General features: G+C 44.4%; 1 protein-coding gene across 1 annotated transcript in view; it reads right to left on the reverse strand.

The window, feature by feature from the left end:
- Positions 1-27,928, reverse strand: part of ITSN1 (intersectin 1) — a 189,781-nt gene that overhangs the window by 42,734 nt on the left and 119,119 nt on the right. Inside the window, 9 exon segments of the mRNA XM_032472559.1 lie at positions 5,067-5,258; positions 6,835-6,952; positions 9,608-9,729; positions 12,091-12,136; positions 15,095-15,261; positions 19,046-19,128; positions 19,870-20,075; positions 23,542-23,701; positions 25,727-25,974. Coding sequence (XP_032328450.1) covers positions 5,067-5,258; positions 6,835-6,952; positions 9,608-9,729; positions 12,091-12,136; positions 15,095-15,261; positions 19,046-19,128; positions 19,870-20,075; positions 23,542-23,701; positions 25,727-25,974 — 1,342 coding nt within the window.

A 27,928-nucleotide genomic window follows, 5' to 3' on the forward strand; every position in this document is an offset into this window, starting at 1 on the left:
GGAAGGGACTCTTCCTCTTTTGAGGCTTGCGACATCATCTGATGCTACGTGCCAAGCAGATGTGGGAGCAGCAGCTGTCAGCCTCTGCCAGAATCTTCTACAGAGAGATGTTTGTCTGCTTGTTGGCTGTACTGGGAGCTCACCATTCACCCACTGTTACCAAACTACAGACGGAGGCATTTAAGTCACCTGTAGATCACTCTCTCTCCATGTCTGTCTCTCTCGCACACACATGCACACACGCGCACACACACACACCCCTACGCAGCCTGTTAACAACATAAAACAATAACATGGCAGCTTCTAAGAGGTAGAATACTTAACAGGAAGTTGCATTGACACAACAATTTTAGAGCTGACTCATTTTTACAAACAAAACCTGACATTTTGAGGACTCAAGTTATATCATTTAAATATGGCAGGGAGTTTCCAATTTAAAGAACAGAACCTCCCAGAGAGGCAATGGGGACCTCTGATCAGGAATCACCACACTCCAGAAAGCATTTCAGAAGTCTGTTTTTTAAAATATGTGGAGTTTTATTAAAGAGAGGCCCAAAAGGAGTCTGGCTACAGTGAAATATTCATATAAAGCTATCATGATCCTTGACTTTATTATGTTTCCCCAATCCTACCAGATCCAAAATATCAGACATTTTGAAGAAAGGGCTATTTTTCTGTGCAGTTTCGGGACTGTTGGCATTCCATGTAGTTTCCATAAAAATCCTCTCGGGTATTTTTGGAACTAAAAAGAGTGAATAGGATTAACTTACAATTTTGTGAGAAGAAAAAAATGAATATTCACTTTCTCTTAGAAGAGATTTTCTCTCTGCCAGGAAGCAGGAGTGACTGATTTGTTGGGCTCATTCCCCAGCTGAGATCTGGGCGGGTGCTTCCAGCGCCCAGGTTGGCACAGGGACCTGGCCCAGACACAGGTGGAGCCGCCTGGCATCCCTGGTCCTCAGCCTCCTGCAGAGACCAATGAACGAGAGACTTCGGGAGCAGCCCCTTCCAAGGAGACTGTTGGTTTTGGGAAGCTCACACCTAAAGGGGAAGGGAGTTGCAGAGACAGCTGGTCTCCTCTCCGAGGGTGATGTGCTGTGTGCCAAGAACTGGAAGTCAGCACTGTATTCTTGTTCACTAATCCTCGGACCCACCCACGCAACAGGAGTTTGCGAGCACCTAGCCTACTTGCGTGTCCAGCGATCATACAGTGTATTAAGTTGAACTACATCAAATTGCCATTTTATAGGTAAGAAACAGGAATAACAGAAAATATATTCATATGACTAAACCCACCACTTCGAGGGTTTCCCTAGGCTGGTGTTACCGGGCTGTTGTGATGGCATCAGAGAAGGCGCAGAGAGCCCAGTCACCTTTGCTGTAGGAGTCTGGGCCTGCCCAGTTCCCTTCCAGGACAGGGGGTACACGAGTGTGCACTGCACGTGCAATGGTGTAATACTCGAACTTCACAGAGGAATGAACCCTTGCTTTACATCGGCTTCCCCCAAACACTGCTTTACACAGAGGCAGTCTGGGGCCCAGGCCACTTGGCCACCGTCAGGTCTCTGGGTCCTGTTTTGCAGGGCGGAGGCAGCCGGCCACGGGAAAGCAAGTCAAAACTGCAAAAGGAAGGCCTTCTTGTTTCTACTGTTCTTGTCCAAGCACCAGTGGGGCAAAACTGTGCCCAAAGTTCAGCTGCAAATGTATTCGCACAGAGCAGAACAGGAGGACATTAACCACGCACCCAGCGGGATGAGGCCAGGGTTTCTCAACCATGGTACTGGTGACATCTGGGCCTGCTCATCGTGGGGGACTGTCCTGTGCATCGTAGGGTGTTCAGCAGACTCCCCATCCCCTCCCCACGGGGTGCCGCAGTCCTCCCTCTGGTTGAGAAGCATGGGGTCAGCTGGATACTCTACAACTAAATGCAAACTGAATGATCTGTGAGGGGAAACAGCAATTTCCTGCGTCAGATTCGCAAATCCAGAAGATAGCCTAGAGGGACAACCTACGAGAGGGCACTGGAGAGGAAGTTACAGAGGGTGACGTTCACCTGGATAACGGCCTCCCTGCCTGCCAAATGCAAGCTGGAGAAGAAATGCCGACTTACACAGGTGAAGGGGCTCTGGCCAAGAGACGGGGCTTGCTACACCAGGGGGCAGGCTGGGGGACAGTGACGGGGATCTCTCCACCTGCCTCCGGGCCTCTGTGTGACATCTCTGCCTAAAACAGCCATTTCTCACTGTGGCCTCATCTGGCTCCTCCTCACCCTTCAGGTCTCCGCTTCAACATCCCTTTCTCCTGGAAGGCTTCTCTGCTCTCTCCCTGCGGACGCCCTCCCCGCCCCAAGGGCTCTGGGCATCGCGCTCAGTGCCACCTGGCATTCATATCTGCCCTCACACAGAATGTATCAGCTGATCACACCCCCCACCACATATATTCAGGTACACAAATTTATGCAGTTGTTTGGTTTTCTGCTTGTTCCTCCCATTAGCACATGGACTCCACGAGGACGGGGACCCTGACTCTACTGACGGAGCAGCACACTCTCCCCAGAACCCAGAGAGGCGTCCACACCCGGTGGCTCTCTCCCCTCAAATATCTGCTGAGTTGACGAAGGAAATCACTTTTCAGCTGAATGGCAGGGGAGGACCAATAAGCAAAGTTCATGAACGGAATCAAGCATGTGGCCATCGTAGCCAAAAGTTCCATCAACGGGTACACAGGTTTATTTCAGCAAAGGCCATAAGGCTGGAGTGTGCAAGACAGAAACAGATGGCGAACCACGGCATGGGAGAGATGCCATATTTACTCACGTATTTTTCGCATGTTCAATAGACTCTTATTGTGATACATTTTTTGGAAAAATGTTTTGTACTCTGAATCACACCGCACACCTGCCAACGTGTCCATAGAATTTACCGAAAGCCTGATGAGATAGTTGCTAAGCTGGGTGGTAGTTCTATCCTTCAAAACCAGTATTATGAGGGGTAACTGTCTGCATACTGATGGGGGCGTGGGAGGGGGTGCGTTTCAAAGACGCAGGCGCTCACGGTGTCGGTATCACAATGGACACGTGGGAGGCAGGTCACAGGCTGACGTCTAGTCTGGTTCCCCGTCACCACTGCCAGGTGCCAACATCAAGAACACAGAGACATTTCCGTCTAACTTTTATATGAAGAATTTAATTATCTATACACATAACTAATTCAAAAGGTTGTATTACAGTTGTTAAAGCTGCAGGTTTATATATTTATATATTTTACATTCATGTTCATGAAAATACTGAAGTGCCAGGGAACAAGAAGACCTCGTTCCCTGCACCGTGTGAGCGGAGAAGGACCTCTGCACAATCGCCAGCACGGAATCCCCAAGGGGAGAGACAAAAACAGACCACTACTGTTAAAAAGTCATTAGTAGAACTGGTAGATGGTACTCGAGGTGCCCCTCTCCTGCCCACCCCACCCCGCTGTCTGTGCTGTTGGCAACGGCGTTTTTATTGAGAGCTTCCAACTAGTGTTTAAAAGACAAACATGGCTTCAGCTACAACACATCCAACACATCAACAGACCATGAGCTCCAATTCATATTAATCTGTAGAAATTCCACAGTCTAGTTAAAAAATGTAAACATTGGAAATTAATTGCAGGGAAACTATACATTCTTTCTTGTCAAAATTACTTGTTCAAAATATGTCATTCCATGAAAAGTAACTGGAATAAAACTTCATGTAACAGAGACTCAGAAGAGATTGCAGGTATCGTTGATCATGGCAACCTCCATGGTGTTGTCTACTGATTTATGGTATGAAAACACACAAAATTAAAAACCCAAAACAGAAAACACCAGAACTCAACCGGATAAATCTGAGACCGAACAAAAACACAGGTGCTTTCTCATGTGGCTACAAGGTCACTGTGCAAAATAAAATTAATGCAATATGATCAGAGCATCATACAAGGTAGTAGCTTTTGCCATGGAAGGAACTAATTTCTTATGTACAGGATGTATTATTACATGTTCAACAAGGTACATCTGATACACACAAACAAGCACAAAACACCTTCTGTTTAATTGGCCTCATTCTACACGTCTTTAAAACAGATCTACTGAACTCCTCTGAGCTTCTACAGTAGGGGGTGAAAACCCAAACTACACAATTTAGTTGGTAACACTGGACAAAATGAAAAAAAAAAAATACATCAAGTCTCAGATTTATGGACATTTGGAACATTTTTTTTAATAGCACATGCAGCATTCCTTGATAGTGGGTCTTTTTGCAAAACCAAAATAGCAAAGAAGTAATTTATTTATGTATTTATTTATTGTTATTAAAAGGCTAAGATATTTATTTAAAAATAATTTGGAAAACTATTGAAAGCACCTGTGCAAAGGTGGGGGGAAGTCAATTTGAGTCACTAGGAAAGCCACAAAAGGACCCACTACCCTGTGTATTTTTGTAATTTTTGCTTCTATATCTGCAAGTAATAACTCGACATTGCCATCACATGCAACTAAAGTAAAATGAGGTAAACTGCTCTGCAGTGAGTTCTTCTACTCAGAAGGCAGTAGGTGATCATGCTGGAAGTCACATGATCAAGGCTGCATCTCCCAGCATCCCTCTGGGCAGTGATATGGGATAGTGGGTCTCTTTGAGGACTTTCAAGCCTGAGGGGGGGATGGACAACATATGATTCCTAGAAAAAGGAGGAAAACAACACATAAGCAAAACAAAACAATGAGCAAAATTCAAGCTAGGAAAATGAGTCAGGCATGTAAACAGCATGGTGCCAAAATGATTAAAAAGAAAAAAAAAGGAAAAGGGGGAGGGGCGGGAGGGGTCATGCTACAGAAGGAATGATTATAAAAACAAAAACCAAAAAAAACCAAAAACCCCACGAGATAAAAGTCTTGCATTACAGAAGGTCTTCAAAGAGACTGTTGCGAATGCAGCAATGGTCTAGCTTTAAGTTCTGCAAACACAGCTCAGCAGAATCAGAGCAATGCTGCATGTTTCACCGTGAGACACCAGAGAGGAGAGGCAACCGCGCCGCGGGGGTACTTACATTGCTGGCTGGGGTCCGTGTCGGTGGTCAGCTTCACGTAGTTGGACGGGAAGAGCCCCACCTGGCCGTGGACTTCTCCCTTCCACCAGTCGGGGTCCTCCTTGTTGAGGACGTTGATGATCTGGCCCTTGTTGAAGGCCAGCTCGTCGTCGTTCTGCGCGGTGTAGTCGTACATCCCGATCACCTGGCACACTGCGGGAGACAGGCCGGTGAGCGGCGGCCGCGGGGGCCGAGGGACGCCCGCGCCCTTTCCGGAGAGGACCTAACCGCGCGGAGGGCTCTGATGGGCTTTGAGCCGCGTGGGCAGCGGAGGAAGATGGAGGGCTGAACAAAGCTTTAGTTTCTCTAATATCTTCCTCTTTCGTTCATGTTTACTTGTCAGCGGAAAATGCACAGTGACAACTGAAAGCTTCCATGGACTCCTTCCTATGTGAGTGCAGTGGAATTCCTTCAAAACGCTGACTCTGACCACTGGCCCAGCTGTGTATCCTGGGGACTTCACTGTAGCTCACTCTTTTTTTAAGTGGAAGGTAATTATCATTTGACCTCCAAAACGTTCAGCTCTTAGTGAAAAGTAAAATCGGTGTTTTATTCTGCTGTATCTTCATGTCTCAAAGAAAGAAATTTCCACATTCAAGAATCATTTTTCTTTTCTCATTTTCCCTCAAACCTATAGGAGGTTATGCCATTTTCGTTCCCTGACATTTTTACACTTCACAAAAGTCTGCCTAGTGAGGTTGCGCCCCCAGCTGATCTTTCCTAACCAACCCATATATAGGATTAGGCTTTAAAGATCCGCCAGCTAATTCAGTCACTTTGGCAAACTATTTCTGTGGGTTTCAACCAACCTGATGAAGGGGACCCCACAGGAGTCCCCAAAGGAGAGGAGTTCCAGCCGGGACCACACCCGTCCACCCACATGAAGCCACGTTTAGCAAAGGGGCCCAGATGGGGTCGGGAATCAGCCACAGAGTCTGCCAATCCTTTCACTTCTTGCAAAGGCTGCCAGGTTTCACTCTGATCTCAATGGAGATGTACAGCAGAGATATTTAACCACAAGGTACTGGAACAAAAATTCTGCATTTTCCACAAATGCCACCCAAGAATTGATGGCTTGAAGACCTAAAGCACAAGTCTGCCCCCTTAACCTCACCCATCTTAAATATTACCAAAGCATCTAATTTGCTCTCTTTAATCAGAAACTAGCCAACACCCTCAGCTGCAGCACCCTCTGTTCCTTTTTTTAGTCCTTTAGGGGAGTGTGGATAACATCCTGCCTGTTAAGCGAAGCCCCTCTGTTCACAGGGAAATGTCACGGGAGAGCTATTTCAGTCTTCAGTGAGCAGCACATTACAGCCAGCAGACCCCCGTGGCCTTCCAGCTCAATCTCCTGACCTATTTAGACCCCAGCCATTTATTTTTAGGAGGCCCTTTTTGTCCCCCTCACCCCCCAGCCCAAATCCCAATTTAAATAGCTGGAAGGAAATCAAGAGAAAAATCCGGCTTCAATGCCACAGCATTCATGGCCCCTCGAGGAAGCCAGCTCCACAAGGGCTCTGTTGTACCCAGAGGAGCAAAGCCGCTTAGATATTTGGTCCTTTTGAAAAACATACTCCATATCACATTAGCTGGGTGTCAGTCCCACCAAGTACAAGAAGTGCTCACAGCCGATGTGAAAGACAATTGAAGCTACTTCATGAGAAAATTGAGTGGAAAGACTAACACGACACGCAGACCATTTTCCGAGGAGACAGCGTAAACTGCTTACCTGCCGGGAATGCTGTCGGCTTAGCTGGCTCTGTTGGAGTGATTTTGCTTGTCCCCGGGCTTAAAAGTTTGACATAATTAGCAGGGAACCAGCCTATCTGGCGCTTTTTCCCACGTGCCTAATAAAAAAAAATTTTTTTATATTAAAATGTTTACAAAGTTTGTGGGTTTTTTTCTTATTATAGTTTGCTTCCAAACACGCTGCACTTAGACACAGTTTACATACACAAAACAAATGGCATCAATAGTAGAATCTGTGGATTACTGTATCACAAAACAAAACCACGGCAGCTAAAATTCAAATCGTGGCGGCCAATGGTCAGCAAAGCCTGGAATGTTCTTGCAAGGGCTGGGTTGTATGGCTAACATTCAGAGTACAATGTAGTGTGTAGGACAGAAAACTCTGCTCAGGAGATGCTCACTCTCAGCTGTTAATTCACACTCATGCCTGCGATCTTCTTACGGGTAATAGATAACCGTATATATACAAGGTATCGTATGTGCAATATATGTAGGACTCAGGGAGTCTGAACTTGACATTGTTTTCAGAATCCATCAGGCCTGTGTGATGGATACAACCACATTTTCCACTGCCACTCCTTTCTCCTTCATTTTAATCTAATTTGACGTAAAATCCATGTATTGAGTGTTTACATGCTGGGAGTTGTTGGAAAGGGACAGACTATGACATGGAGGAACTTACAATAAAGCTGTCGCAATCCTGACACAATTCTGTGAGATGAAAACTCTAGTTAGGGATGATGAGAAGGGCTATGGCCGCCCTTCTGCACACCACCAGGAGCAGAACTCAGGACAACTGACAACATGCACACACACATGCGTGCGTGCACACACACACACACACACACACATACAAATCTCTAGAAGCAAGGCGCTGATAAAAACAGTTTGCCTTTAGGGGACAGGGTAGGGAGGGAGACATTTGAATTACCTTTTGTAATTTTTGAATTTGCAACCATGTGAAATATATTACCTATTCCCAAAATAAGGAAATAAAATTCAAAGAAAAGGAAAGTTCCACCATCTTGCCTCTGCCCTCTCACCTGCCAATTGATCAAGAAGGATACTTCTGGGTTGCTTTTAGAAGGCTGATCAAATTTAACTTCTGATAGACTTCATGCCCTTGGCTCAAGGACTAAAGCTTTTGTTTTCACAGTGAATCACCAGTGGTTGAAGCCACTCATTTAAAAGCTCCCCCATGTTTGTCTACTGAGTATATACTGCCACGTGGCTCACAATGACTCCACTATTTCCCCCATCCCTGCAGCTTCACAAAGGCACAACACAGAGCTCACTGGCAAGTTCTTCATTTGTGCATCCACACGAAAGTCTAGTCAAAGCACCAGATGCCCTCCTGGACATGGAATTTCACCTATTTTATTGTGGATTGCAAGAACCACCCAAAACTCTCTTTTGATCAAGGTACCAGGAGTGTGAGGATGAAAAAAATACAGTTTCTGCCTTCAAAGAGCTGATAACCTACATGAGGAAATATGAAATATTCATGGAAAGCTAACTAATAACACCAACATCAATATTAAACACCAAGAGTGGTACCAGCATCGGGGCTGCCCAGTTCTCGGGACAGACATCGCTTCCGGTGGGTAGTCACAGAAAGCTTCTGGAAGAAGTGGGACTTGGCCAGCTCTTGAGGAAAGGGGTGGGGAAGAGGTGGTGGAGATGACCACGTGGGGAGATGCTATGGGCAAAGGCAGTGAGGCATCAGAGTCTGAGGGTTGTTGCTTGTTTTCAAGAGCTAATCCCTGAATGAGGCTGGAGTGGAGGTGTCGCTGTGAGAGGCAAGACTGGTGAGACATTTGGCTGAAAAGGGAAGAGGGCACCTGTGGGAAGCCTTTGCTGGCCGGCTGAGGAGCGGGGCAGGGTGACCGCTCAAGTCTTCAGAACAGGGATGGGTCACATATGGACGGGAAGGCCAACAAAGCAATGATGCTTTACAGGAAATGCAATCCATCATCTGAGGAAGGTCTTTCCCCACCCAGTGAGGGAAGAGACACATTAAACAGGGGAGTGGATCCCAGGACTCCAATGCTCAGATCTCTGAGCCCTTAAAGTATATCTTGTTCGCCCTGCTGAGTGGGATTTTTGTGGCTTCCCAGCAGCAAGCTCACAGGGGGAGTCTGGCATCTGGCTACTCCGGGCCACGCCTTCTGTTCCGGCCAAGACGCACTTCTTTGGTCCACCAGCTCACTCTTCACTCTCCTGGCACTTTAGTTTTTAATTAGCTGCCCTATAGGCACAGAAAGGTATTTCTTTACTTCACCACAACATAGACCTTCCCCTTCTTGACCAAAGTTTGCTTTGATAGAACCAAGAACTGAGGATACACACACGCACTGAGGAACTAAAGTTGTCGTGATGTACAAATGGGGCTTTGAATGCACCGCACCTTAGGACACCACTGATAACACAGCCCTGCTTCTGTAACGCTGACACTTAAGGATGACTCCATCCCGCATCACCAATTCTCACCATCCCAACACTCACTGGCTGAACTCAGGAATCTGACAGATTTGGACAAATCAGAAGACTCCTTAGCTCTCACAATTCTCTCACTGGTTGCCTGAAGCTTAGGAACCAAATGGATTCAGAAAACGTGGCGTCTCTCGTTACACGAATGCAGGATTCAGGCAGTGCCGGTTTATTTATACTTTGCAATGAAAACAGTATCCCTTTGAGATCTTGCATATTCAAATCTGGACAGAAAATTTTAAACAAAAGGAAAAGATACTAACTTGCAGCTCTCCTTCCCACCATCCACCTGGGTTCTTTTTTCGGATCAAAATCAGCTGGCCAGGGGCCAGGGTGAGCTGCTCGGGACCGGTGGCGGTGTAGGAGGCAATCACCTGGGCGATTTCTGGAAAACAAGATCAAACGTGGCCGGGCACTGTTAGATCAGGAGCAGGAAAGCCTAAGAAGAAGGCACAACCACCTCCTGGGTTCACAGGGCAACATCATCAAAGCCAGGGGCGGGGCTGGTTTTCTACTGAGTGAAGAAGGCTCGATCCCAAACTCCCCAATTTCCCGACCTCCAACGCACATGCAGGACTCAGGGGCTGAGTTTGTCTTTTGGTTCTGCCCAGTCTGCTCCAGGCCTCCCTCATCTCTCAGAACTTACCTACTTGCTTCCATAAACTCTCCACCCTTTGCCCCAGGTCCCACACCTTCCATCCCAGCCCTCCCACCATTCCTGTGGCCACCCCAATGCCAACAGCTGGGCCTCATTCATCACCCTGCCCTCTGCCCTCCCACGGTGCTTAGCACACAGTCCACTCAGGGATGGTTGAGTGGATAAAGGAAATCAAGTGAAGCTTTTCCACCTGCCAAGGACAGGAGAAAGAAATTCTATTTTCTTCAGAAACTGTTGGGAGCTGCTTTCCTAGCCAACTGGTGTGTTATGACTTTCTTCAGACTCTCTCTTTTACCCACAAGACCATTTTCTTGGCAGCTCACACTCTGAGGGTGGTCCCTGAACGGCAGGTAGGAAATCGTGTCAATCCAAGTTTACTTCTCCTTATTTCAAGTTAAAGGAGGATCCTGAAGTTAAGAGAGGCATTTTACGGGAAATAACAATTCAGCCCAAGAAAAAATAAATAGCTCTGTACTTTTCCTGAATGTTAAAAGTGTCTCATGGGAAAAATTCCATCAGCACCACGACCAGGCTTGGAAAAGTCCATTTCTACTGGCACAAGAGGTCGACTAGGAAAGGACAAAATCCTTCTCTGACCGAATTCTGGCGTATCTGCAGCGACTGCCTTCTGCACGTCTAGAAGCAATACAGAACAACACACTGTTCTGTTCCTCGACACGCTTTCCCCATCATGGTCATTCTTGAAACAAAGAAATGAAGGAAGAAGGAATGAAGTAAAGACAGATGGAAGGAAAGAAGAAAACGCCCACGTTCTGACAGTACTTCCTGCTTCTCTAAGAGGCACATTAGCCTCTTAGGACCCTGCTCTGAAATCAGTGGCCACCATGCTAGGAGCACCAGGCCATCGGTGCAGCCCAGCCCTGCCAGATGCTTCCAGAGCTCAGTGGAAGCAAGAAAGAGCCCAGCTCACACATACCTGGGCTCTACAGAGAGCTTGAGCTGGGAAGTCTGTGCTGGGGATGAGAATTCCCCCAACATGCCAAGGACTAGCTCTACACTCCGAGAGTTTTTGGTCTGGAGAAGGTCCAAATTAGCCCCTATTTGGCCCCCAGTGTTCCTGCTCCTCAAAGGACCTGGCTGTGTGGCCAGCAACCAGCCCAACACTCTTTTCTGTCTTTTATGTCCCTGAGCAGCTTGTTGGTTTCAGTGCAAAGTTAAGCCCCTCTGGACCCTTTGGAATGAGAATTCATAATGGAGCACACTCATAGTTAAAACAGAGATTTGAGGGGGGAGAGCGCATGCTTAGCATGCACAAGGTCCTGGGTTCAATCCCCAGTACCTCTTCAATCAATCAATCAACCAATCAACCTAACTACACCCCGCCCAAGCCCCAAAACAAAACAAAACAAATCTAAAAAGAAAACAAACAAACAAACCAAACCCACAGAGATTTGACCTGGGAGGTCCAATATCTGAGCCTAGAAGCCGTGACTACCTGAAAATCCACTTTTCCTTGCCAGGTAAGCCCACTGGCAGCTGAGCACAGACACACAGACCCCTCAGCACAGCAGTGACTCTCCCAGCCTGTAATTTCTTAAGGCTGTAATAGCAAAAAAGCTCAAAGGACCTAGATGAGGAAGACGGGCCACATCAACTGTCTGATTGCACATCTGCACCTTCTCTCTTTCATGCTCTTATTTATAGCACATGTGATTTTGTTTAAATAAACTAAAACACTTTGAGCTCAGAGGGATGACTATAATTTTGTTCCTTCACTGTGTACCTGAGGAAAACCACCCCAATGGCTTCAAAATTAGTAGGAATGACACTCCGGGCATTACAACTGCCCACCATCTGGTCTGAATTGTTTCTTCATGTCCCAAGAGAACATTCTGTCTGGTAACGTCCCCACTCCCCATGTGCAAAGCACCAGCCATCTTTCATAATCATGTATCTCCATTATTCATGGATCCCAAGGAAAGGATCTACTCCAAATACTATTAGGAAAGATTCTTTTGTCTTTTTTTTTTTTTTTTTAAAGGCTTCTGGCCCTTTAAACTAAGATTGGGAGCAATGATCAATTACACTCAAAACATTGAAAAATAAGCATCAGGGTTTGTAACTTACCAGGTTTTTTTCCTAAACTCCCTGTTTTCCCAGCAGTTCCAGAGCCCTTAAAACAGAGCAGAAGGTCTCATTTGCATACTGAGTTTCGGTCAAGCAACTTAAAAAAAAACGATTACTGATGACACAAACCCCCTTGAGCCCCTAAACCCCCTTTTTCGTCCTGGGGAAACGCAGTAGCACTGTATCTCCTGACACTGCGATGTCTATCAGCGAAACACGGGACAGAACAAGTACTTTAAAGCATGCAGCTTTTACTCTCTTCTTAAGACAAAAATTAGCAAAGTACATGGCACTGTAGGATCCCAGAGGGCTCAGGAAGTGACTGTGTACAAACAGGCGCAACCTGTCCAGTGGGGCAAATCAAACAGGGGCTAACCCGCCAGGAAGACTGGTAGACCACACCCCAAACACCAAGCTCCTGCTTTATGTCCAAATGGTTATTAAATATTTCACACATAAAAAAGTACAGAAACTAGCACAGACGACCATGAGCCCAACACCCCCATTTAATACATGAAAATATTAATATTTTGGGAACTTTGATTTAGAGTTTTCTTTTTTTTTTTTTAAGAATGAAAATAATACAGTGGCAATTCAAACACCCCTTCCCCCAATCCATTATCCAAAGAGGCAGCCACTCTCCTGTGTAACCTTTCCACCCAAATCTTACCCTGTTTAAACACTAAAATTTCTCTTTTAATGCTGGACACACAACCTACAGAAGGAGACCATTTTCCCCCCAACTATTAAGTGTTCCAAAAGTGCTCTGGGGATGAATTCCTTCATGGATACTCATGGAATTTTAAACTAGCTGAGTAAGCCCATAGGAGCCTCGAGTCGGGACCGGGGCCAGGCCGTCATCTGTTGTTACAAAGTGCTTTATTCCGAATTAATTTTCACCCTTGTGTTCCTATCTTCCAATACATTAAGTATTCCAGTGAAAACAGAACAAAACAAAAGGCTTAATTAACTAAATGAGAATAATAGTAAGAATAAAAATATGTAACTTATCTACCAGGAACACAACTTATCATTGTCCCTATATTTATATGGATATTCAATAATCACTTAGCAGGGAAAGTTTGAATTCCAGTATTTACTCTCATTACCCACTTCCCTTGCAGTTTTTATAGGCTGTGTATCAAAATAAAGGAATACTAATGAAACAAGATTCCAAATGACCAGTTACTTTCCCAGTACAGGCTTATAAAATACTCTCTATATTCCATAGAAAGAACAAAGCAGTTGGCAATACCCAATGCGAGAGTCCAAGCAGCTTCAATGTGCTCGCTTTGCAACACCATGGCCAGCACGTAAGTGAAGACAGACTCAGATAGCCATGTTCTTGTCCTGGAGCCGCTCAAGAACTCGGTAGACAAGCTGCCCCAGGCTACGTGCCCCAGCCCTCCTCATGCAGAGGAGGGAAGCGGGGATGGGACAACCTCTCCCTTGCCCACAGGTCAATTCTGGTACCTGAGGCTGGGGCTGGTTTTTAAGTGTGATAGGATATTGCCTTACACACTGAACTCTAGGTCCAAGTAGGATGCTGAGTTTCTCGATTTTTTCATTACTATGAAATAATGTAGCTAAATGTTTGGCCAAAATCTTTAGTACTGCTAGTTCTTCTGTGGCTGATAATTTAAGACTGTGGTTAAAAAAGCATTTTACAACTCAGCTTACCTTTAAAAATAGTCACAGTGTTTTGTTTTTTTTTTTTTAACTTGCTGACTTTGGATGTTTTGGGGGTAGAGAACTCTAATTTATTAAAATATAATACAAGTCATGGCTTTTATGTTAAACTCATCCCAAAGGTAAAGCCACTTTACAAGTTTTGTGTGTGGTAGCAGAAATAGTTTTAGTTTTTAATGTCCCCCCCCCCCACTCCCCTGAAATATCATCTCTATGGTTCTCAGCGGAGCCAACTGGCTGGCCTGGGGAAGAGGTGAATTCCGCCCCCCCCCCCTCCGCCCCCGATCAGCAGAGGACAGTACAATGACTGTCCTACAGGGAAGGAGTACTTTCTTTCCAGCTTCTGCCAAATTCTCCAAGGGTATGCGGACTTCTGCCAATCCCTCCAGGGGAATTTTAGCAAGCTGCTCACAACAGCAAAGCAAGGGAAAACAAAAGAAAAAACAAGAACAACAAAAAAGACACTCCCTTAAAAACAAAAACAAAAACAAGCAAATAAAATTATTTCAGGGAACTGCAGGGAAGCTAAGAAGGCTGATGGTGTCACCAGGCCCAGCCTCGCTCCACAAGCAGCTATGAGTCTGTTAAATGACCAGTGAAATTCTCCACTAACTTGAAACTGGCCACTACGAGATGGGCTCCCATAGTCTGGTAGGCCCACGTCACCATCTCATTAATCTCGCCCAATCTCAAGACCACATTTTATGCATCTGAATTTTTAGGGCCCCATTCACAACAATTGGGAGCCACTTTTAATTTATAAGGATAACAGCATTTTAAATAAATTCAGTCTCTGATTAACAGAGATACTAAGATCAAAGTGGACCAGTCTCCCAGATCTTGTGTCTTCCTACTGTGTAGGCAAAAATATAAATTGTAAAAACTCTCTACTGCTCAATATTTGGGGGCCAGTATCACCAAAATATGTCTGTTTACATGGGCAAAATACTGTTGTGTTATCTTTCTTAGAGTACCCCAAACCAGTGACCATGCAGACTTTATCAAGAACATTTACTCCAAATCTTTAAGTCAGTGGCATTCAGGAATGGAGAGGAATTCTGAATATTATCGAAGCTGACCAGCCTCATGACAGGCAGCCTCCACTTAGCCCCGGGGATTCTCCTGCTTCTGGGAAGCCAAGGCTGACCCTGCAGCACCAACAGACAAGTTCAACAATGACAGGTCACACTATGTTGGCTGTCACGTCCCAGAACTCAGCAAAACCCAACAAAGTGTTCCGTCGTCAAACATCATGACTCCCTGAAAAGAGAACCACTGCACAGAAAAGGGGAGGAAACAGTTAATGTGGGTTTACCTCTGAATCTTTAAGCCTCACATAGTTAGAAGGGAAGACTCCGGACTTGTCGCCCACTGTTCCTGTCCACCAGTCACCATCTTTCTTGGTAACCAAAATCACATCCCCTTGCTGAAAGGTTAAATCGCCTTGCTCAGAACTCTCGTAAGTGTACATGGCAATAAATTCTGGTGGGGAGAAATATTGAGATACGGAGAGAGCTTGATTGTTTACAGAAATCCCAGACAGCTTTGCAAAAGCAAGTTTATGAATAAGGAAATTAGGATAAGATCCATTCAAGAGAAAGGCTAGTCACAGATAAAACAGAGTTGCAGAACACTCTGGGCTCCAAATTTCCCGACTGCACTTAAAAATTCAGTAACTGCAGCCGGGGAGACGATTCCTGTGAAGGCCCAGGCACAGGAACAAAGAAACCCAACCGCTTGTCTACCAACACCAGTACCGAGAGTGAACTCCGATTCAATGTCATGGATTCTTTTTTACATGAAAATGGTTTTCACATTTACTTCCAGCTAACATTGTCTGAGCACCTAGGTTGTGTCGAGCACTGGTTTAGATACACTGACACACAGGCTCGTGGTGAGCTTATCAAATATCTGTAATTCACTTTTGAAGGTACCAAGTCACAATTTTAGAAGACTTTCAGACATGGTATATCCTTTATGTAAATTAAACACATTTTTCATTATTCAAGTGCCTCAGTGAAAACTTAAGTCCTATTGTGCTGTATATACAGATGGTAGGAAGCTGTAAGAACGCAATATTTAAAATACACATGATTTAGTTAAAAATGGGCATCCCATCATTTGAGTGCATACACAGGTAAAGTGGGCTGCTGATAAAAGTAGTGTCCACCCAGCCCCAGAAAATAATCACACCTTTCTGAACGTGTTGAAAAGACACATCAATTTCTTACATTTTACTACTCATGCAATTTAGTCTTAAATGATAAGAACAAATGTTCCTTATTGTCTTGAACGTGAAGGGTGTGCATTTCAGAGGAAATTTTTCTTTTGAATGATAAACAGCTGGTTTAACTAAGGCTTAGATAGTAAGTCAGTCTCAAAAGATCTCCTGACACAAAACTCTAGACCCTACACGAGGTAGGGAATAAAAGACTTACAGAAAGATGAACATAGTTTCTTGTTTTCACTTTTCTCCATTTTATCCTAGGTCTTTGTATATTTTTTTTAAAAAAGCAATTTAACAAAAACCCACCATTTGCCTGAAAAGTTCATTTTATGATGGATGGTATGTTTGTTGTTAATAGTTCATGTGATAGTCCTTATATGTAGAGCCTACTGTCAATTAATAGGCAGACACTTAATACGGAGGAATCCTTTGGCCTCTGCAGGAGGCCCTAATGAAAGCTAAAACAAACACAAAAAACCAGAAGCCCTCCTAATGCTTATGCTAATGTGGGCCGCTCTCCAAGGGGCCGCTTCAGCCGTGCTGACCTGCAGGCGGAGGCCGGCGGGCCGAGATACAAGGTCGTCCAAATGTGCCAGGGAGAACAGGACACTCTCTGTCTTCAGCCCTCCAGCACCGGTAACACACCTCCCCAGTTAGAACTGGAAAAATGATTTCCCGCACAGGGAAATCAGAGTTTGGCAGCTTTAATAAGGACATTTTTTTCCCATTAATATATTCCTTTTTCTGATTTCTCAATATGCTGACCCTTCTCTTTTCATTTTGCTCCCTCACTTGTTCCTTAGCTGGTGTTTGGCCATTTAAGAGAGGAGCCTTGGCAATCAATGCCTTTCCTAGGGATTCCTGCACTGAAAAAGTCGCTTTCTTAAAAATGGATCCAAATTTTGAAGTCACTTTTGAAATGCCTTGAGAAACTTCAGAAGCATGAACTCTGGCTGAACTTCACACCGCAGCGGCAGATACAAGGAGACTGGAAGAGCTCTGGCTCTACTTGCCCCGCGTGCCCACAGGCATCCGTGAGGCTGGCCGCTCCAGGATTTTACAAAAACAGGGAGACGTGGGGATGGAAATGCAGGGGCGCCTCCCCACTCAGACTCCCCCATCAGACATTTAACACAGGGCACGGGCCATTCCCAAGCCCCTATCTTAAAGAGCTACCTGGAGTGACAATCTATTTAATCTGGTTTAGGCTTTACTTTAAATCTTATTACATTTAATACATTAATACACTGATTCATTAATACATGAATTAATAGATGTAAGTACCTTTTCTCAGAATTTCAGATGCTCCCACACCCCTGCAGAAGGCCAGCAATCTTTCCTAATATTTCCAATACCTAAATCATCTCAAAATGGCTGTAATAAATGCCACCAGGTTAGAATGTAACTCTCTTCTGTTGCCCAACTTTAAGGATGTGTGTGGTTCATCTGTGACCTACTTACTGAGGCCCCAAGTGTGAAGGCCTCTGGACATGTTTTAAAAAAAAAAAATCAGCACTCATTGACACTGCTGTTGGATGAGAATGCTCACTGCTTTACGTGGGTCTATCAATAATCTAGGAAATGAAGCAAAAAGGAAATAAAAGTAGCAGACATTTATTGACTTTTATTCTAAAAGCTTACACGTATTATCTCATAAACCCGTAATAATTTCCTACCTTAAGTGGTGATTATTATGCCCATTTTACAGATGAGGAGATTGAGGCCTGACTAAAATTATACGGCTACTACATCAGAGAGCCAGGATATAAATTCTGGTGCTCCAGTGAGACTGAATTGTATGCAACACACTGACTTTGGGGGGAGGGGTGACATACATAATTTGCCTTACTGACTACATGTGCTGTGTTTAAAAGACTTTTTACCTTGTTCTCCTAACAGTGGATAAAAAAAAAAAGTTATTTAAGATGACAGAATGTATCAAGAGAACTAAACCCATGATTGCTTTGGTGGTTAATGGCAAAAACTGGATGCAATAAAATGCTGGATTTGTTCAGTGATGATGAGGTTTATAAAACCTATACCCATAAACTGAAAAAACGGTTTTTACTTCTAAAATTCCTCTTGAGAAAGTAGCTCTGTTACTTTCTGAAATACCACTGAACCTTGATCCTTGCTGTCTCCATTGAAATGACTGTTTTAATAATTCTATTTTTCATAAAGTAAGGTTTCTAAGGAATGCAACACTCAATGGCAGACAAACTAAATGAAAGATTCTATCCTCATGTAATTTATTCAAGGAAACTTTGAAACACTATACAATTGTGTAGACATCTGTTGGCTACAGACACTGCATATTTCTACACGGAAAGCCTGTCTACCTCGGGGAGTGCTCACTCTTCAGTTAGGACTCTGACAATGGCTGGACCAAGTGTAGAAAAGACATGAGATTATGAATTATGTAGGCTTTGTTCATTTTTAAAGCCGTACCACATACTGGCATATAAAATCCATAAGATTATGTCACAAAGTAAAGATGGGGAAATAAAGCCATTAATCATTTGTGTAATAAATACTCAAAATGAAATTTTTAGGCCTAAATGATCTGGTGTGGTTATTCACATGAAACACAGAAATGAAACTTCTATTTCATCTGGGGCACAGATGGCACTCATGTTTACTGTGACAGCTTTACTACACCGTGTGGTTATGGTTTTAAAACAAAATACTTATCTGTAAGTCAGAAGATAGTAACCACCAAAAATTAGCTGCAGAGATGCTCTAAGAACTTGACCCTGGACTTTGATGGGCCTCTTTCAAAAGTCAAAGGGCTCATAAGCAAGTATAACTGGAAAATTCAGTTTTTATGATCAAAATAACTGACAGTATTTTGAAATTCTCTATAAAATACTATGATTTTGTAAAGAGCTGAATATCATTTTACCTTAGAGTTTAATATAATGAATACAAGTTAATGTAGACTATTTAAAAATGAAATCCAACCTCGTTTCAGACATCCACTGTTTGTATGACCCAATTTCCTCCCACTTCTAAAGAATAGAATCTGAATGGGGTTCTCACCTTCTCCCGACACGGCCGGCTTGGCTGCTGGGGAAGCCACTCTCTTGAGACTAGCAGGACTTTCTGAGGAACCAGAGTCCATGCTGAAAGAGGGGAGAATGTATGTTACTTTTCATCCTCAAAGAAAACAGCACAAATGACACAGTTTTCTTTTTAAAAATCATTTAACATTTAAAACCTTGACAATCTACAGCTCAAATAGATACACTCAGCTAAGTCAAAACACATCACGGGGAGACACAGAGGCCTGGTTCTAAGCTCATTCTAATGTGCTGGGCACACAGCCAATGCACTCGTCTACTTCCAAGCATGACTGATAGATTCTCATCCAGCATCTCAGCTATTCATCTCTTCTTCAAGCCCAACATTCGTTCTGATCATCTACATGGTTAGAACAATTAAATAACCTTTATGTTAAGGTTCCAAGCCATAAGCTTCCTAATGGAAAAGATAATTCATTCTTCCAATAATTTCCCTAAATTCTCTGGGCCTCCAAGTATTCACATGTACCTGGCACAGCACTGGGTACCAAGCATGAAGGGAGCAAAATCTCTAACAAAGCCACAAGAATGTCCCCAGGTCTCAGAGTAGAATTCCCTTTTGCATAAGTCAATGCAAAAAAACAACCATTTATCTGTAAGAGGATCTCTTCTGTTGACAAGTATAATAACTTCTGCGGTGGTTTAGTGGTTAGGATTCGGCTCGCTCGCGCTCTCAGAAGCTAAAATGGTCCTGCCACTCCTATCTGTGAATCTTAACCAGTGCAAACAATTTAATGCCTAACAGGGTTCTCAACCAATAGAGGCAGATAAACACAAACGTACCTTGTAGATTTCCTTATGGGCCCCGAAATGAGTTTCACATAGGACTTGGGGAACCAACCCTTCTGGCCTTGAACTTCTCCAAACCACCACATGTCTTGCTGCTCCAGGACGGTGATGACATCATTTTTGTTAAAATTTAAATGGTTGTCTTTTTTGGCTCTCCAAGGATACAAAGCTTGCGCCTGTAGCCCCTCCACCTTTTCACCCTTGTGTGGAAGAACATAAAGGACCTCTCACTACTTTGTGGCTTGTTATTAATTCAGATGACATGAACACTGCTCCCTCCCCTGTGACCAGCACATGGGTGCGCACACGCGGCCACAGAAGACCCTGCTCCAGCCAGCACGGGTGCCGTATGCTCTGTTGCTCCCAGTTACTGTTTATTCCAAACGTGGAGGGGAAAACCTGCCAGCCTATTCGCAAAACCATGGTCTGGCCACCTAGAATTCTCCATTAAACAAGTCAGGACATCATATTTATTCTGTTGCACCTGGCTGTGTGCCTTATATATTTTGGTTCTATTTTAACTTTCAAGTTGCCCAGGGCTCCCCCACCCCTAGTAGGATTTGGATGTTTAGTGGAGGATTAATACCAGAGTAGAAGCCTTATGAAACCTCAAAAGACAATTCACTGATACCTTGTTTCAGTGGACTCAGGGAAATACGCCTTGCATTGGATTGTGCTTGTGTTAGTTCCTTTTTAGAGAGACAGGGGTTTGACTAGCGTGAATACACGGTAATCACCATTTATTGTCCATCTACATGCAAGGCATATACAAAGATGAATTTTAAAAATGCCACCTCTGCCTCCCCAGAACAATTTAGGTTAAAACACTTTATTAATCACAAAGCACTATAAAATGGACAGGATGATATTACCAAGGAACTCGTAATTAATGAGGAAGAAAGAGATACAAACAACTCTGTATACCACCTGGCAGGATGAAATATGCTAAAAAGAGGTGCCATCTATTCACTGTGGGAACCAGGAGAAGAGAGGGAGCAACGCTGCCCGAGGGCACCAGGGGAAGCTTCACAGAGGAGGCAGCGTTTGAGATGAGCCTTGCAGGACGAGGAGGATTGTGACAGCTAGGGCTCCTGGGGACAGGCACCCCGGGTGGAGGGCACGGCCGGGAGGTGCTACACTGCAAAGGGTCCAGGAGGAGAAGCACAATCCGGGGGCGTGTGTAGCCTAGTTTCATGGAGGGGTGGAGTAGGAGACGAGGCTGGAAAGGCAGGGTGAGGCATTTATCATTTTCAAAACCATAACACAAAACACTTACAGTATCTTAAAACAATACTAAAAAAATACATCAACTTTTAACAATGCGTGTAAATGGGTGGGAACCAGGGCTGATGACCAACGACAGTCCATTCAGAATCAACCTGTACTTGCCTTGAGAAGATATTTTCATAGTGACATTTAACTGTGACGATGTCTGAGAAGTGGAGAATTTACAACAGGTCAAAGAGTTCCGGCTCCTGTGTTGGTAACTTCTAAACCCTGGTCTCCGTGGGTCCCGCCTTCCCATACCTACGACATCCCCGTTTCCTTCCATCTCAACAGTACACTCCGTCCAGTCTTCAGAGCCAAGGAGGGGTCTCTGGATTCCAAACACCCCCCAGGACCACACAGCCTCCACTCCCATCTCCTCCCTCATGCCTGCAGGGAGCCTCCCACCCCAGTGTGGAGCTCAGCGCTTCCCTGTCCTCTCATCCTCTCAGCCACTCCCCTGTAGTCTCTGTCACTTCACCAGGGCCCTCATTGGTACTTCGTCACCTCTCACCCTGAGAAACCTTCGCTGAGCCTCCCTGTCCATCTTCCCACGTGGATGTGCCCAAATAACCAGCCTGGGGTCGGACCGAACACAGACTCTGGGTTTGTATCCCAAGTCTGTCACTTACTAACTGTGTGACCCTGGATGACTATTCAATCTCTCTAGGCCTCCGTTTCTATGTCTCTAAAAGACAGACACTTTCTTCAAAAGGTTGTTAAGAAAGATCTATTCGTAGAGTTGCTATCACAGTAATAATCATAACGGCAGTAGCTCACATCACGGTTATTACTTCTAGCCTCAAAGTGTGAAGTATTGCTGGAGAAAGCTAACACAATGTGCGATGACAATTACGGATTCAGGTTAAATTCAGCCAAGTCAGGCTTCACTCTTCTCTGCTGACTTCCTGTTCTGCAGGCTCCAGAGGCTCCTGGGGGCCCCTCCTGAGAAAGCTGCCTGCGCACAACCTGAACTTATTTCTCTCTTTCTCCAACCTCTCTTCATCCTTCCTCTCCCAGAAGAAAAAGAATCCCATCTTCTTTTCTGTGCTTTTCATGCTATTTCCACGTAGATTCTCTGGGACTTGGCTTTTCATCCTTTCCTCCACTGGCCACGTGGCTGGTCCCTGCCTTTCCTGATGCCCTCCCTCCGCTCTGCTGCTTCTCTTGGCTGTCACAAATCTTTCCACTTTTCCACCAGTCATTTCCTCTGTATTCCTTTGCAACCTGATACAAATACATTCTGCTTGCCACACTGAACAGTCTCCTGTTTGCCCGGACCACAGCCTCTAATATGAGCACCACACCCCCCCTTTCTGGAAACAGCCCCCTCCTCCCCTGCTTCCCAGGTCCTGGCCCTCCCCCTCCACCAGAGTCACCACTACTGACTGAGACTCACCACCTGCTGAGCTGGACCGATGCGAAGGAAGGGAACACCCCTTGTCAGAAGCAGCCTTTCTTCCAGGTCAGAGATGACACGTGCTCCGTGCATGGTCCATCTTCCCTGCACTCCCTCCTTTGAAGAGCGCCCTCATTTCCTTAGATCTGATCTATGTTCCACCTGCCAGATAGGACTACCTGGATGTCCCCTTTCACCTAAATGAACACGTCTAAAACCCAATTCCTTCCTCTGACTAAAGCTCAACTTCTCTGCCTGCCTTCCTTGTTCCCCTTTAAGGTCAAATCTTCTTCTCAATCCCAGACCTTCCTTTACTTGGGACTCCATCCTCTTAAGTGTTGTCCCTGCCCCTATGTCCGCCGCTCAGATCTCCCCACACACACCACCTCCACCTGAACCCACCTGGAGCCCGAGTTCAATCCGGTTGTCCCCTAACCCCCAAATGCCTGCCAGGTGGGCAATTTCTCTGTTTGGCTTGACTGATTTTATATAGAAACTTAATTCCTTTATCTTTATTGCATTAAGTAGAAATATTCAAAATAACCACCTTTATCCTTTCAGAAACTACTTTCTTGGTAAGGCATTTAAGAGCTTCCCACCAATCTGTCATCAGTTTAGCTTTTCCGATAAATACTCACTGGTCTAGCCAAATGGACAGAACTGTGATTTTCCTGAAACACACCCTGATCTACTGCAAGTCTCCCCTCACAGAATTTTCTGTCTGACATGCCAGCCCTCTGCGTTTCCTAATAAGCTCTTACCCACAGCTCAAAATGCAGTTCTGGTGACCTTCCCTGACCAACCCAGGCATCTTACCCTCCTCTGAATGGTCACTACCCCCGACATAGTCCAGGCTCCTTAGAGACTACTGAGAAAACGTGAACCAGATCCCGCCCTGCCAGCAGGCCAGACACACACGAAGAGGCTTACTCCTAAATGGCTCCAACTTCAGCATTTGCTGAATCTGTCCATCCCGTCCCGCTCCCACTGGCTGCATTTACCTGGCCTAAGATGGGAGATGGAGAGGAGCCCGTGGCCGTGGCTGGAGTAAAGGCCGATCTCTGCCTTAACTGCCCGGCACTTGGAACAGTGAGGGAGGGCTGGGCTGCCCACGCGTCCCAGTGATCGGTCTCTGGTTTCTCGCTCGTGCTGGTGGGCCACCTGGAAGGAAGAGCACGCCACCGTGAGTAGCAAGTACTCCCCAGTATGCCCGTGTTTCTCCCACACACAACACAGACCCAGTACACGGACAGGGCTTCCTACGTTCAAGAACAAGAAGGGGAGGAAAGAGCACTGCACTTGGGTTTGTGTCTGAGCGTCACACACTACTGATGGGTCTCGGGCAAATATCAGTCATTTCTTTGCATCCTGATTTCCTCACTGATAAATGGGAACAACATTCTGCCACTCTGGGTAGTTGTGAGGGTCACATGAAATACTAAGTAGGGAAATACTTTGTAACTGGGAAGTGCCCGGAGGTGCTGGAGAAACATCCTCACAGGATCATTATCTTCATTTGCAACAACCACACTAAATCAGCAAAAAAGAAGTTTCATATCACATAGGAAATAATGCCAGTCTGGCAGCGGGTGCTTCTTAAAACCATCTCTCTGTCCCACACATCGCACGGCAAGTACCAGGCCATGTACCTGGACACCTGGTAACTAAGGGGTATCCTCATCTGTCCTGATCTCAGTGACCGTTTTAATTTTGGGATTTTTATAACTTTAAATAAACACGTTTGTGTAAGTGCAGATTTAAAGTGCAATTTACGTTTTTTACATCTTTATAAGACATAGAGACATTTGAAAATCAAAATATGGCCATTAGACAGCACATCCTGACTTTGGGTTTGGAAAATAAGATGCCCATAATGACAGCAGGAGGGCTGCACACCACACATTTATCAAGCAAGTCACACTGATTGGATCCACAGCAAAACAAACTCCTGGAAAACATGGTATTTGCCTTCTATTTTAGCCTAAGCTTTAGTTTATAAAGTCAGAACTCTGCAATCAAGATCAAGAGAGGGAAAACAAACTACTGTACACCAACTAGAGAAGCAACAAGGACCTACTGGAGAGCACAGGGAACTGCATTCAATAGCTCATAACCACCTAAAATGGAAAACAATCTGAAAAAAAAAAATATATATATATATAACTGAATCACTTTGCTGTACACCTGAAACTAACACAATGTTGTAAATCAACTCTACTTCAATTTAAAAAAAAAGATCAAGAGAGAAGAGTTTCAAGTTGGTTTCAATCATACTTGTAGAAGACTGCTTTCTAGCAGAGATTATGTAGGGAAGACCTTCATTAACTCTTTCTACCTTTTACATGAAAATATAAGTATAAAAACCACTTGCATCTTTCCCTCCACTTCCTTCTGCCCTTGGTCATTACACACCTCTGTCTCCTCTATCTGATCAACCTGATCCTTCTCCAGCATTATTCCTTGACTTTGTGCCTTTGATTTGTTTCTTCTGAAAGATGATCAGACTTGAAAATAAATGTAAAACCCTTCTTACTCACATCACGTTTACTTGAATGCCCACAGCAAATATTTTTAGACAACTGCACACCTAGATCAGTCCTATAACTGGCCGTGTGGATGGTGGCTTCACCTGTCATTTCAAACCTTTGTTTACACACTGTTTTTAATGCTATTTTCTGGTGACCAAGGGTACAGCACTAACAGTGGCCAAGAACACACATCTCTCTTCACTGCTGTACATGTGTACAGGACTGATGAAAGAGGAAAGCTTTAAAGGAAACTATCTATCTTGTTCAAAACCACGTCTGAACTCAATTTCTGTCTCTGTCCAGCCAAAAAACAGTGCTATTTACATGCAGGAAATAACTGAATATTTGCTGATGGACATGGGTGTCAAACAGATTATTAGGAAATTATATTCCTCAATTTCTTCCACAAGAATGAAAGATATAGGCAAATTATTGAACGAAACAAGGTGGTAGGCTTTATACCATCCCAGCACAAATCACCATTGAGCAACGATGTAAATAAACCCAGCTCAGAGAATGCAATCCACAGTTTGCCAGAAGACCAGTGAGAGAAAGCGGTCATGGAAGTGACACAGAGGCTCAACCCAAGACGTTAACAACACTTAAAAGATCGCTATGCTGGGATTTCAGAGGTCCTCAGACGGCGCCCTGCACGTACGTGGAGCTGAAGTCGGCCCAGTTGTTGGGGGTCGTGGAGGGCTCCGCGGACGTCACGGCCGAAGAGGCGGGGGCCTCACGCACAGCCAGTTTGGGCGCAGGGGTGGAGGTGGCATCAGTCACTGCTTTGACTGGAGCAGGAACCTCGTTTTCTGGGATCTTCTCTGCGTAGTTTGCAGGGAACCACCCTGTCTTGCCCTTTAATTCTCCTCCAAGCCACCCCGGTTCTCCAGTTTGGCTCTCATCCACCTACAGGAAAGTCACAAAGTTTAATTTAAGTGGAACTAAATCAATCTCCCTAAAGACACCAAACACGAAGCCCCTGCCTCTGACCCGGTCAGACTAACACATGGCACAGACACTTCACCTTACTCTTAGTCTAAGAGTCTGGAAAAATGGTCTCTAAACATCAACTCTGAAGAAACCATAGGTCCTATAGTCAAATTCTTACTCTTTGTGCTTGTTTAGCTTTTCTCTTTCCTAAAAATAACAGTTAAGATAAAGTGCTTGGAATTCTAATAAGGCCCAGAGTTTAAATTTCTAGAGCTATTTTGAATTGGAAAGTGATCTGACAGACTTCATCCCTCAGGAAGTCATGTAATTATTAAAAATAATTTGTCTTGGGTTTATTATTTAAACTGGAAAGCAAAGGGTGCAATCAGTATACATTTAGCACTCTAAAAATCTCTAATAACTAAGCAGTACTCATTCAGCATTAAGGACACAAAGATTAAAAAAAAAATAGCCTTAGATGGTTTCTGTAGGAAGCAAAGCTGACTACCATGTTCAGCTACTTAAAGGCTCCAAAGACATGATGAGAAAACTCGGGAAATGATTATTTAGAGCAATAAATTAGTGTTATTAAGGTCCTATAGTTTTCTTTTGTATCCATTTAACTTTAATATTCACAAAAGTGCACGAGACGATAGAAATCTGCGGCTTAAAAGTTTCACAGGAGTGTATTTTTAATGTTTGCATTTAATTTTAATTCTGACTCAAAAGGATGAGTCAAAATCACCAGAATGACCCTACTTATCTTTACAAATTACCTCACTATTTTATGAACAACAGGAGATCGATTTGGGGACAATTACAGTTACTATTAGAAAACTGTTTTCATTACAATAAGTCAAACAAGGTTCTGTCAGAGGCCTTATCCAACTTTTATCCCTTAGCATACTGCCAAGGAGGTGACACCCCCAACGCTTCCTTGGACATTAAGAGTGCTTTTTTGAAATCAGAGATGAGTAGATAGGGTCTTAAAAATGACTTTGGAAAATGTGGCAAAAATACAAGTTTTATGACCCATTCAAACATTCAGTAAAACAACAACCACCACAACAAAACTATGGAATGAAACATTTATATTCAGTGTAGAGTAATATGGTGTAATATTTGAATTAAAAATGCCTGGGGTAGAGGCGGAGGGAGGAGAATACAGGGCTTACTACTTAATTGCACACATTAGTTATAAAATATTCAGTACGTAGGAGAGCTTCCTTGTTGCTCCAACTTAGGGAACCCTGATTGTCAGGAGTAAAAGCAATTTCTAAAGCTGAGAATTCTCCAAAAAGGAGTTCCCTGAGAAAAAGTGCAACACCGCTCCCAAAGCTTCTATTTTTGGCTTTACTGTTCCGTTACTCCTGCTAACACCTGTATCCACTTGGGGGCCACCTCTCATTCAACCCCTCCCCACCAAAAAACACTGTTTTCTTCTTTCCTTTTTCTGGGCAACCCCACTGCTTCTCTAGATGAGGATTTAAGATGACATTTTTTTCCTCTTGGATCTTATTTTTTTGCTAAACTCAAACGGCTACTAGGTGCCTTTCCTTCCTCATGTATATTTATTGGTGATATGATGATGCACTTGAACTTCCGAGCTGCTCTGCATTGGAAATACTGCTGTTTCTACGCCAGGTTGTATCCGGGCCTCCCCAACTTCGCAGCAGGTTCAACAGTCAAGTTCCTGCCTCCTCCATGTGTCCCAGGACCAAAGGTGATGTCAGGCGGCAGTGAACAAGGAGCTTGAGCCAGACACACAATAACTTCACCTCAAGACTGCAAAGTAGAATGATCAAGAGTAGGACTCTGCAATTGGACTGCCTCAGTTTTAATAGCACTTCTGCAATTTATTAGCTGGCTGACTTTGGGTAAGTTTAATCTCTTTGTGCCTCAGTTTCTTCATCTATCAAATGGGCAATAA

The sequence above is a fragment of the Camelus ferus genome, chromosome 1 (assembly GCF_009834535.1).
Source record: "Camelus ferus isolate YT-003-E chromosome 1, BCGSAC_Cfer_1.0, whole genome shotgun sequence".
NCBI classification, from domain to species: domain Eukaryota; kingdom Metazoa; phylum Chordata; class Mammalia; order Artiodactyla; family Camelidae; genus Camelus; species Camelus ferus.